Source organism: Oratosquilla oratoria, chromosome 25, assembly GCF_046742065.1.
Source record: "Oratosquilla oratoria isolate Oo_2021 chromosome 25, ASM4674206v1, whole genome shotgun sequence".
In the NCBI taxonomy this organism is placed as follows: Eukaryota; Metazoa; Arthropoda; class Malacostraca; order Stomatopoda; family Squillidae; genus Oratosquilla; species Oratosquilla oratoria.
Window position 1 is genome coordinate 51,180,040 of NC_134801.1, and position 12,618 is coordinate 51,192,657.

Sequence of the window (12,618 nt, forward strand, 5' to 3'; positions counted from 1 at the left end):
ACTGAATTCTAAAGGCAGGTGTTTGTAAATAGTCAAACAATTTATATTCATCTTGGCGGGTAACGTATTGTTCATAACATTCTGTCATGGATTCCGTTTTCGTTGCATTTTCTGTAGACAACAACAATATGTGTTCGTGAGGAGTTGTCATTGATATATTTCTGTAGTTTTCTCGTATTTCTTGCAGTTGTATAATGTGGTGTTGTCCTTATGTTTATTTAACATGTTAATTTTGGTAAATGAAGATTATATCGTCATGGCTGTGTAAATTAGTTCGAATGATCAGTCACGACGTATGGTAACAATTTGTAAACTTACAGACGATACTGGGCTGTGTCCAACCTGTCTTAGCCTTACATGCACGCGTACACACGCACACACACACACATACACACACGTAGGCACACGTACACATACACACACAGACACACACACACGTACACTCAAACACACGTACACTCAAACACACGTACACACGCACACACGTACACACACACACACATACACACACACACAGACACGCGTACGCACACACACGGCTCGGTGGCGGATTGGTAAGGCACTGGCCTCACAAGCCGGAGAACCGGGGTTCGATTCCCCGGCCGGGTGGAGACAAGTTGGGTTTGTCTCCTTTCACGTGTGGCCCCTGTTCACCTAGCAGCGAGTAGGTACGGGACGTTAGTCAAGGATTTGTGACCTTGCATTCCCGGTGTGTGGAGTGTGAGTGGTCTCAGACCTACCCAGAGATCTGCTAATAATGCGCTCTGAGCTCACTGCCGTAGGGTGGTGTCTGGCTGTCTCGAAAAGAGGCTGCAGCAGATCCGAGGTGAATACACATATCTTCCAAAATAACTTACTGAAATATAAATATAAATATAACAGGCCTCAAAGAGGAATATATAAAGGGTAGGAACGAAGAAGAGAGGAAAAATGAAATACCGAAGAAAATCGGAAACTGCCAAAGACGAAATACATATGTGGGGAACTGGGAGTAGGTCAACTCAAAATTTCTTTCCAAAATCATACAGCAGATAGATATCTAAATAATCACTGAAACCTAAAAACATTTTAATTATATAGATATATTTAACAGATAAAAAATGTAGTACCACATTTGTCGATCACGTGAAAACCACAGTTGGAGCAAATAAGACTGGAGACAGGGAATCTATACATTTCGGTTGCAAACTGCAACCCTCTTCAACTGTGGTTTTCACGTGATATAGATATATTTCTAAGTTAATCGTCCTATGCTCCATCATATGGCCAAAGATAGAATGATGCACCACATTCTAATGAAGGTCATTGTCTTGAAGATGTTGATGAGATGTGAAACGTTACTTACCTTGTCTAAATTCGTACAGATGTACATCATAGCCTCTCTGAGCCATAAGACAGGCTTCCAGCGTCCCCACCTGGAATGTTGAAACGAAACAAAATAAAATAAAACAAAACAAAATGAAAATAAGATAAAGTAAAATAAAATAGAATAAATGAAAATAAAATAAGATCAACTTAAAAGAAGTAAAAACAAAACGAAACTCAAAACAAAACGAAACGAAGCATAACGAAACAAAACGAAATAAAATGAAACCGGATTATTGGACAATCAGGGCACCATTATAACGTGTGTGATAGCCATAGACAATAGTTCCCCAATCAAATTTGTCCTTGTTTTGGTAACCATGGTAACAGGTGGGATCTCAAGTATGATGACTTACTGCCAAACGTTAGGAACGGTGATTTTATTGCTGACTATTACTACACCCCCTTCCCCCCTCTCTCTCATTCTCTCACTCTCTTTCACTCCCTCCCCGCCTCTCTCTCTCTCTCTCGTTCCCTCTCACTCGTTCACTCTCTCTTCCATTCACTCCTTTTCTCATTCTCTCTCTCTCTCTCTCTCTCTCTCTCTCCCTCCCTCTCTCCCACACACACCACTCGTTCACTCTCATTCACTCTTTCTCTTTCACTCACTCATTCTCCCTCTCTTTTCCTCCTTCTCCCCCTCTCTCTCTCTCTTTCACTTCTCTCTCTCCTTCCTTCTCTCTCTCTCCCTCTCTTTCACTTCTCTCTCTCCTTCCTTCTCTCTCTCTCCCTCTCTTCTTCCCTCTCTCTCCCCCCTTCCTCCCTCCCTGTGCCTCTCTCCTGTTTCTGTCTCATATTTAATATGAAAACTTGTACCATATAGTGACAGAATGACGCACAAGTTGTCGCTATTTTGGGTCCCCGGTCACGCTTACGCGATTCAAGCGAGTTCGTTTGAGTGGAATCGACTTCGTTCAAACTCTTATTTTTCGAATCTCCAAATTACCTTTGCGTCATATATTGAGAAGCTGAATGAGGAACTAAGAGATGTGAAACCTAGAATACGAATGTTAGACACATTCTTGAATTGCAGACTTGGGGAAGTCTAGAATACTGCGGGCGACGTCGTCTTGATGCGATTCGAAATCACAACATTTGACGAGACTCGTGATAGCGTGACAAGGGCTTCGTGATAGTGTGACGGGGGCTAGACAATTACTCCTGCGACCGGGGCGTCTGTACACTTAAAATCTCACGCACTAAATCCCATCACTGGGCTCCAGTGATTTTTATCTATACACATTACTATACCGGTGTCGGGAGTTTTAATATACTTCCTTGCGATTTGTACACACAAAAACAGGCGTAGCGTTTGGGGTTAGACTTTACACTCCCTTCACTTCCTCTCAAAACATATTTTAATTTTTTTTTTAAATTCTCACAATCGCTCTTTTTCCTCCCTCACCTTGCTTTTCGTTTCCAACCCTCTTTACGCTGTACCTCTCATATATTCCCTCTTTTTGCAACCATTTCTCACAAGCACGCTTCTTTGCCACCTCCGCCCTTGTTTCTTCATTCTACCACTCACTGTCTTTTCAACTCCAAAACATCTTTTCCACTCTACACATCGTCTTTGTATGTTTTAGTATTTCCTCCTTTGAAACACACCCATTCTTCTTCTGCTGTCACTCCACCTTTCTCTCCCATTACATTCCATACCCTTCTCAACTTTCTCTCCTTCCCTCTCTCTCTCTCTCTCTCTCTCTCTATATATATATATATATATATATATATATATATATATATTTCTCACACACCTACACACGCGCATGCACGCACACCTACATACACACACACCTACACACACACACCTACACACACCTACACACACACACACACCTACACACACACACACACCTACACACACGCACACCTACACACACACACACGCACGCACACACACACACCTAAACACACACACACACCTACACACACACACACACACACACACACACACACACACACACACACACACGTACGCACGCATGCACACATTTATGGACATCAAGTGTGACTGAAATGCAGGAATAATTAAACAGAATAATAGAAATGTAAAATATATGGGGAAGGAGATAAAATAACGGTAAGGCATGACAAAGTTGCTGAATAGTCAAAATATTAAATAGAAAATAAAATAAAATAAAATAGAATTAAATAAAATAGAATAAGATAAAGAGTTTGTGATTGTGCTAGTAACGGGGTCCCAGCATCTCCTTTCGTATATTTCTACGTGGACGACCGCAACTTCCTTATATGGCAGTGCCTCAGACCAAGTGGAACGAGCCCGAGGTACGCGTGAGGAAAGACTAATGTAGGGTCGAGTAAGGGGGTGAGAAGACACAACGGGACATGATAGACTTCATGTGATCATGTATATTCACAAACATGCACACACACACACACACACACACACACACACACACACACACACACACACACACACATATATATATATATATATATATATATATGTATATATATATATATATATATATATATATAACAACCACAATGCACTTTAATTCTAAGCCATCAACATCAGGAGACATAATGGAAGCCGACATGCAGAAATTGAAATGCGGTACTGCCGAGGACTCGAACTCAGCAATCACATGACAAGTGCCGTAGTAACTTACCAACTATGCTATCAAGAGAGATAGCATATATGTATAATATATATATATATATACATATATATATATATATATATATATATGTGTGTGTGTGTGTGTGTGTGTGTGTGTGTGTGTGTGTGTGTGTGCGCGCGCGCGTGTATGCATAAAGAGAGACAGATGGGGAGGTAAAACTGACTTCCTTGTGTTTGTATAACCTGTATTCAAGAATCCGAGTTTCACAAGCGCGCCTTTCATCATCCACACTTGCAACGAGGTGTATTATTGGACTAATAACCCCAAGCCCCACTTTGGCACGAAAATGCGTTAAGTAGATTTTGAATTCGGTTCTCCGTTTCCGAGTCATCACGATTTCCTCACGATGTTTCGAACGCATCCGGAACGTCGTCTAGGCCAACGACTCGAGTAAAGCTTTTGCCGACGACATGACGTAGTCGCTGCACTTGAAAGTTTTCCCGCGTTCGGTCAAGCTGTGGGCATGGCGGAAGTAGATTCACACGACAACTATTTTACGAATTTGTTAGGCGACACAGTATCAGTAGTGGTGGTACTGGTCGCTTAAACTGTGAAGAATTTAGTTAGAAAGGTTCAGAAGATAAGATATTCTACTTCTGCTGATCGAAGACGATGTCTGATATTGGGCTTGGCACGTCTTCCATGACATCACTGGGACGTGAAAACGGAAGCAGCATGAATTGATCTTTAAGGCTTAAAAGTGAGTAGATAGATAAATAAATAATTAAATTAATAAATAAATGAATAGATAACTAAATTAGATAAGAAGATACATAGCCCAGTCAATAAACAAACAAATAAATACATATATAAATTTATGAATTGAAGAGTCAAGTGTGGTGGAAGTGAACAGAAAGAAAAAGAAAACGGAGAGAAAACGGAAAACTAAGGAAGGAGATGGTAAATGGGCTCGCTAAAGAACGAAGAAATAAGTAACAAATCGGTCGCAGTGTGAGATCATTTGGGAAAAAGATGGAGAACAAATCAATAAAGAAAAAAGACGAAGAGAAAATAAGGTGTGGGAGGAAGAATAGAGGAAAGAGGATAAAGATAAGGAAGAAGAGGAAGATGGGGAAGGACAAGGAAGAGAAGGAAAAGACGGAGGAGAATATTATCAATCATTGCATAAGGAAAATGGCAACATATGTAGTACCTGAGTAGAATGATAGTAAAAGCAGTGGGGTATTCGTTGTTGCATAGGGGTAGAGAGGTACAACCGATTGGAATTGTCTGGCGTCATCCACACTCACACACAAAAAATACAAACCGTATCTTTATTCAAGGGTCATTAATCATTAATCAGCCTTTCTTGTTGTTGGTTTTCATGTTACACATGCTTTGAGAAAAATAACGTCAATTGGTAAGACAGACAGAGAGAGAGAGAGAGAGAGAGAGAGAGAGAGAGGTCCCTTTGCAGTGGAAGCGTTGTTGTTATTGCCGCTGTTGTTGTTGTTGTTGTGGTGGTGGTGGTAGTGGTGGTGGTGCAAGGCCAATACGTAAAGAGCACGGACAATAAAAAAACAGAGAATATAGAAAAGCGAGAGGTAGATCAATTTAGAGGAGGGGAGAAAGTGGATGGGAAGAAATAAGAAAGAAAAAAGATAAAACAACATAGAAAACAAAATGAGAGAGAAGGATTAGAAACTGCGTCTTACTGTTTTTTTTTTCTCAAGTTCAAGACCATCTCATCCTTCGATAACTTGGTATGGCTTCGTTGTGAGGGGAAGATAGACGACCACTGCGTCTACGTCATGTCGCCACCGCGTCTACGTCATGTCGCCTCGGCGTCTACGTCATGTCGCCTCGGCGTCTACGTCATGTCGCCACCGCGTCTACGTCATGTCGCCTCGGCGTCTACGTCATGTCGCCTCGGCGTCTACGTCATGTCGCCTCGGCGTCTACGTCATGTCGCCACCGCGTCTACGTCATGTCGCCTCGGCGTCTACGTCATGTCGCCTCGGCGTCTACGTCATGTCGCCTCGGCGTCTACGTCATGTCGCCTCGGCGTCTACGTCATGTCGCCACCGCGTCTACGTCATGTTGCCACCGCGTCTACTTCATGTCGTCACGGTGTCTACGTCATATCGCCACCGCGTCTACGTCATGTCGCCACCGCGTCTACGTCATGTCGCCACGGTGTCTACGTCATGTCGCCACCGTGTCTACGTCAAGTCGTCACCGCGTGACCGACTGTGACGAAAGGCCCGGAGTGTCATTTCGTCCAGCTTGTCACAGACATGTTGCCGACGAAGTGTGGACGTGACTTGGGACACGTAGGCGTTAAATAAACAAAACAAGAAGAGAAGTTAAAGCAGATAATAGTTTAATCATCAAAGAAACATGTGCAGAGAGAAAGAATAAATGTTACAAGTAGGAATAAGACATCAGAGAAGGAGGGGAAGTGAAAGGAGAGGAGAAATGAGAGGTGGAATTAGCATAACCACTTCCTAATCAAAGGAGGTGCCACGGAGATGAATGAAATCGCCTAGCGACAGGTATAATAGTTAAAAGTACCACACGGGACGTAAGGGGTGTATTGGGATTGTCTTACAGACGCCTCGCGACAGGGGAAAGGAGACTCCTAGACGCCGGGAAGAGATCCCAAGGAGAACAGGATCAGATCCTTTAGGGCCCTGAAGGCTCGACTTCCAGGAGGATGCCTCCTTCCCCTCCCCTCCCTCTCTCCCTCCCTCTCTCCCTCCCCTCCTTGGCGGCTCAGATGACGCAGTAGCCATCGAAAAGGCGTAGTAATTCTGTCGAGCTGACGACGATGACGACGACGACGGCAGTGACGTAATTTTGGATAACGATGTTGATGACGAAAACTGTGACGATATGGAGACGATGTCAATGTTATTTTTTATGACGATGGCGAATATTGAGATGGTATGGAGACGACGTCATTGATGTTATTTTTTTATGACGATGATTACGATGTTGATGACGGAAATTGTGACGATGACGACGACGACGACAATGATGTTATTTTCTTAAGACGATGATGTTGATGACGGAAATTGTGACGATGACGACGACGACGACGACGACAATGATGTTATTTTCTTAAGACGATGATGATGATGTCGATGACGAAGATTGTGACGATATGGAAACGACGTCAATGGCGCCATTTTTATGATGATGACGATGTTGATGACGAAAATTGTGACTATATGGAAACGGGCTAATGCTGAAAACGAAGAGTAGTGATGAGAGTGATGACGACGGTCGTGTGATGACGCACATGTTAGATGATGCAATCAGTCGACCGTTCCTTTCCGCGCCTGTTGGTACTGTTCCTTTCAGCCTGACCTGCCGTCAGGGGGCTCTTTCATTCATCTGCATGGCACCCTACCTCCCTCCCTTCTCACTTGCTGGTTAACATCATCATCATCGTCGTTGTCATCATCAATATCGTCATCACCATCATCATCGTCATCACCTCATAGTCATCATCATCATCTCTATCATCATCATCATCGTCGTCGTCAACATCATCATCGTCAACATTATCATCATCGTCAAAATCATCATCATCATCAATAATAATGATAGTAGATAATGATAATAATAATAATAATATTAATATAATAATAATTATAATAATGATAATAATAATAATAATATAATTAGCATTATTATCATTAGTATCATTATTTTTATTATTTTTATTTTATTTTTAATATTTTTATTTGTATAATTTTTATTTTTATTATTATTATTATCATCATTATTATCATTAATCTATTATATTTATTAATTTTTGTGGTCATACTTGAGGGAGCGCGTTGCTTTTACTCGCACGCCTACACCAGTTCCCCCCCCCCCCCCTTCACGGTCCGTCTCTCAGTCTTTTTTCATATTATTCTTTCTGTCGCTAACCTGTTTCGTCTATACCCGTGGCGCCCCGTCGGGGGGAGATAAGGGAAATAATGACGTAATATATGATATTCCCACTGGTGTACCTTTCTGACGCCCTGAGGTTTGGACACAGGAGTATGACATTCCACTCCCAAATTAAAAAAATAAATAAGATAAAATAAAAATGGAGCCCCCCCTCCCCCACCTCCCGTCATCCCTTGGACTTCCGGTCTGTCCCCAGAGGGTACTGGTGACCGCCACTTGCCCTCCGCCCACTTCCGAGAGAGCTTTAAACCCTTTGAGGGGTGAAGGTTGACCACTTCGCCAAATTACATTTCGCCAAAAATGATCGTAGATCAGGTTGATTCGCTCAAGGTTCTACGGGTCACCCCTGAGCGTTGTCTTAGGTCATGGGTAGGGAGTTTGGCGAAATGGGAGTTCGGTTGGGTCAGGTCAGGGAGTTTGGCGAAGCGGGAATTCGGTCAAACAAACTGGTAAATGCAATTTGACGAAATAGAATTTACTGACGTAAGGAATGGGTCATGCAAAAAAAGCCACTTCGATCTGCGCGCGCAGGATTTTTTTTTTTTTTTCAATGTGGTTATTCATGTTCAAGGATGTGTGTGTCTAAATGTGTCTGTGAATGTGTGTGTGTGTGTGTGTGTGTGTGTGTGTGTGTGTGTGTGTGTGTACGTGCGTGCGTGTGAGATTCACCACGATCTTGGATCACGAGTTAGACTCGTGATCGACATGTATTACCCTCTCGGATGAGAGCTCAGAGCTCATATATGACCGATCTATGGGAAATACTGTGACCTTACACACAAACACGCACACACATACTCACTCCTAACTCCCCGTCCACGAGATTTAGAGTAACGGCTCGTAGCGCAGCAATACTGAAGTTATTTCAGCCCGTGTGTGAATGTGTGTATTTTCGTATGTGTGTGTAAATGTGTGCATGGGCGTGCGTGCGTGTATGTGTGTGTGTTTGTGTGTGTGTGTGAGTGTATGTGCATGTGTTTTTTCGTGTGTGTAAACGCGTGTGTACGTGTGTGGATGTGCGTGCGTGTGTGTGTACGTGTGTGAATGTTTGTGTGCGTGTGTGTGTGAATGTGTGCATACATGTGTGTTTGTGCGTGCGTGTGTAAACGCTTGTGTGTGTGCGTGTGTGTATGTGCGTGTGTGTATGTGCATGTGTGTATGTGAAAGTACGCTCGTATTCATCTTGGTAAGGGTCACAGGATAATTAATAATTCATTTGATGACCCGTCTCTCCTTACATTCGTTCTCTAGGAAAAAAAAAACACGTTTATCATTAACTTTACAAGTAGATCACTCTCCCATTGGCTATGGGGCTAATCACCTCCAGTCTGGGGTTGGTAGAGGATTAAATCAAAGTAATTTTAGACTCGTTATCGGTTAAAGGGCATTCTAGACACTAAAATAGATATTCATTCGTTTTAGAGCAATTCACCGAAAGCCGCATGGTTGATTAAGTCCTCTCTCTTTCTTTCTCTTCCTCTCTCTCTTTCTCTCTGTTCTGTCTCTCCTCTCTCTCTCACACTGTTTCTCTGTTTCTCCTCTCTCCCTTTCTCTCTCTCTCACTGTTTCTGTCTCTCCTCTCTCCCTTTCTCTCTCTCTTTCTCTCTCTCTCACTGTTTCTCCCTCTCAAAGGATTACAAAGGATTACAAAGGCGGAGCATGCCGACAGGAGACCTTTTGATCCATATCTAGGTCGGATGCCAAAAAAAAAATCATATTAATAATAAATAAAAACTATAATAATGTAAATAACAAATAAAATACATAAATAAATGCATAGGTATAGTTGAATAACAAATAAACAGGTAAATAGTAAATGATAATAAATTGATATATAACTAATATTAAATGAAAATCAGACAGACAAATTATAACAAAACAAAAACAAATAATATAACATAAATTATAATCATTACAGCATCTTACTTAGGTATTTATCTAAATGATTCTTAAAGCTTCGAACTGAACTACATTGCACTACCTGTGCAGGAAGTTTATTCCATTCATTAACTACACGGTTGGCAAAGTTGTTTCTACCTACTTCCAAATTGAATCTATTTCCGGACAGTTTGAGACCATTGTTTCTTGTCTGATTCTCATTCAATGTGAAAATTTGGTCACTTTTGATGTTGTCAATTCCCTTTAAAATCTTAAAGACCTGTATCAAGTCACCTCTGAGTCTACGCTTTTTTAGGGAAAACAGATTTCTTTTTCTCACTATTTCTCTCTCTGTCTCTCCTCTCTCTCTCTTTCTCTCTCTTTCTCTCTCTCTTTTCCCCGGAGTCCCCATCATTAATCAGTTCATGACTAGACTGGCCCGTTCGCTCCCAGCAGTCCTTCACAGACGCGACCCTATCCACAAGACGGCGATTTTATTTCGTTAAAAAAAAAAAAAAAAAAATGGGGAAGTCAGTCCAGTGGCAAGCTTTGTACATTTAAATGAAAATCCATGTGAACAGGTTGCATAGACACGTCGAAGGAAACACGGAGAAACGTCAGGAATAAACGCTTTACTTCCAGTCGAAGAAGCTCGCTGGCTGAGCGGGTTAGGGCGTCATTACTTGCGGCGAAGGTCGAGGGGATGGTGGTTCGAATCCTGCCACCGGCGAAGTTGAACCAAGGGCATGGTACATTAAATTCCACGCTACAAAATTCTCTGTGAGGGGCACCGTCGTAGTCTTCCGATAGGGGGAGTTTGTGACGTTAAAAAAAAAAAAAAAAAAAAAAACTTCCAGTCCATGTTTGCATTGACGTGTTTATGCAATTTGTACATTTAGTTCTCGCTATGATCATGCAAAGAACTAAATTCAGGAGGAAAACATTCTTTTATCATTATTATAATTACCAGTGTCTTATCATTGTCGTAGATCTAAGTGAATATTCGTGAATCACCTAGTTATATTATCATTGTTTCTAATACAACATACAAATAGTCACGTGGCCTCTAAGAGTTTTTTATCTCTTAATGTCTTGTTGCTCTAGATTCTAGAGATCAAACATTTATGTAATTTGCTTGAAAACGTTTCTTGATATTCTTAACCCATTCAACTCCGATGACAAGATGTCTTGTCATTTGGTCAAATAAAACAAAAAATCATAAAACACCAAAATGTTTGATCAAACACCAGAAAAATATGACGTCAGTCCTCGCTTCGCTGCGAGCGAAGCGAGGATTGACGTCATATTTTTCTGGTGTTTGATCAAACATTTTGGTGTTTTATGATTTTTTGTTTTATTTGACCAAATGACAAGACATCTTGTCATCGGAGTTGAATGGGTTAACAAAGTTTCACAAATACTCACTGAAGTTCAGTGAATTGTTACTGTACTGTTGCATAGTTATTATACGGAGAAATCATACACTTTCTCATCAACAAACTGAAATTCATTTTGATATTTGCTCGAGCTATATAAAGCTATGTTTCGCCATAGACCAGCGTTTCTCAACCAGGGTTCCTCGGAACCCGAAGGTTCCGCAAAAGTTCCTTAAAGGTTTCGCGAGAACAACTGAGATAAGCTAATGCACTTTTGAATTCTTTATTTAATTTCATATACGTAATATAATTAAACACGCACGACATATTCTTGGATATTGTAATAATGTAATATAGACATCATCCTATCTAACCTATTATTGCGATGAAAATAAAATGAGAAAGATATGGTGTATGTTTTTTTTTTTTTTTTGCGCAAGGGTTCCTTGAGAGATGCAATGTATTTTAAAGGTTGCGCAAGGGTAAAAAGGTTGAGAAACGCTGCTATAGACTATCTGATATTTCTATATACAGTGATTCGCTTATATAAAAAGTTGTAAACAAAATGGTATTGATAAAACAACATCAACAAAAGATACATCTACATACGTTTGTTATGTCATGGGTTAGATAAAGACATAAGAAATCAAAGAATGGAGGAGAACTAAGCAGTTCCATGTCCATTACCACCTATCATTCAGTAGTCCGTAGTAATACATTATACATATATTCATTATAACGTCATACTAGGCTAGAAGCGCTGGTCAAACACCAGTAACGAAATACGTCACACCGGTTTTATTCAGCTGTGAATCGGCTTATGTGCGTTTCCAAAAATCTACTCACCAGTCCAGCTCCAACCACTGCAATCGTCTTGTGACCGTTACGCGTTTTAATTTGGTCTGTCATCTTGCTTGATGTGAAGAAAACAAATATTAAAATAGCACCACTTGGCCCTGAGAGCAGATCTATCCCTTGCACTTTTTTGAATGAAACTGTTTTAGTTAAACGCGAGACGAGGACACGCGCGTCTGAGTCAGTTGGAAGTGAGCACGGGCTAGGAGAGGTGTTATGCTCCTTCCGTGGCGACTGCTGGACGCACACTGAATCTGTAACCGGTTTACAAGACGCAGTGACTGCCTAGAAACTCGTTTCCACCCCTCCCCCTGCCCCCCTAGCCCCACGTGCAAGGTATCATGCATAACTGACACCAATATTAGACTAACAGTAAGAGCGTTTTCTTATATATCATGTATGTGTATCTGTTTACATAGTAACCACGCTTCGAAACCCTAGTCGATACTGAAGTAGCAAGGAAGCCATATCTTGTTATGAAAGAAGCTGGTGCATTATTGGCGACGAAATGCAAATATGTATTTTGATGTCACTGTAAAAACACATTTGCTAAAGATATTTTATTTAATATTAGTGGGATTCCACAGAGA

General features: G+C 41.2%; 1 protein-coding gene across 1 annotated transcript in view; it reads right to left on the reverse strand.

Annotated features, from left to right (window-relative positions):
* Window positions 1–12,273, reverse strand: part of cn (Kynurenine 3-monooxygenase cn) — a 31,711-nt gene extending 19,438 nt beyond the window's left edge. Inside the window, exons 1-2 of the mRNA XM_076208761.1 lie at window positions 12,020–12,273; window positions 1,346–1,415 (exon numbers count right to left, since the gene is read on the reverse strand). Of these exons, the coding sequence (XP_076064876.1) occupies window positions 1,346–1,415; window positions 12,020–12,082 (133 nt within the window). The 5' untranslated portion in view covers window positions 12,083–12,273. The remainder of the gene's footprint in view (window positions 1–1,345; window positions 1,416–12,019) is intronic.
* Window positions 12,274–12,618: the final 345 nt, after the last annotated feature.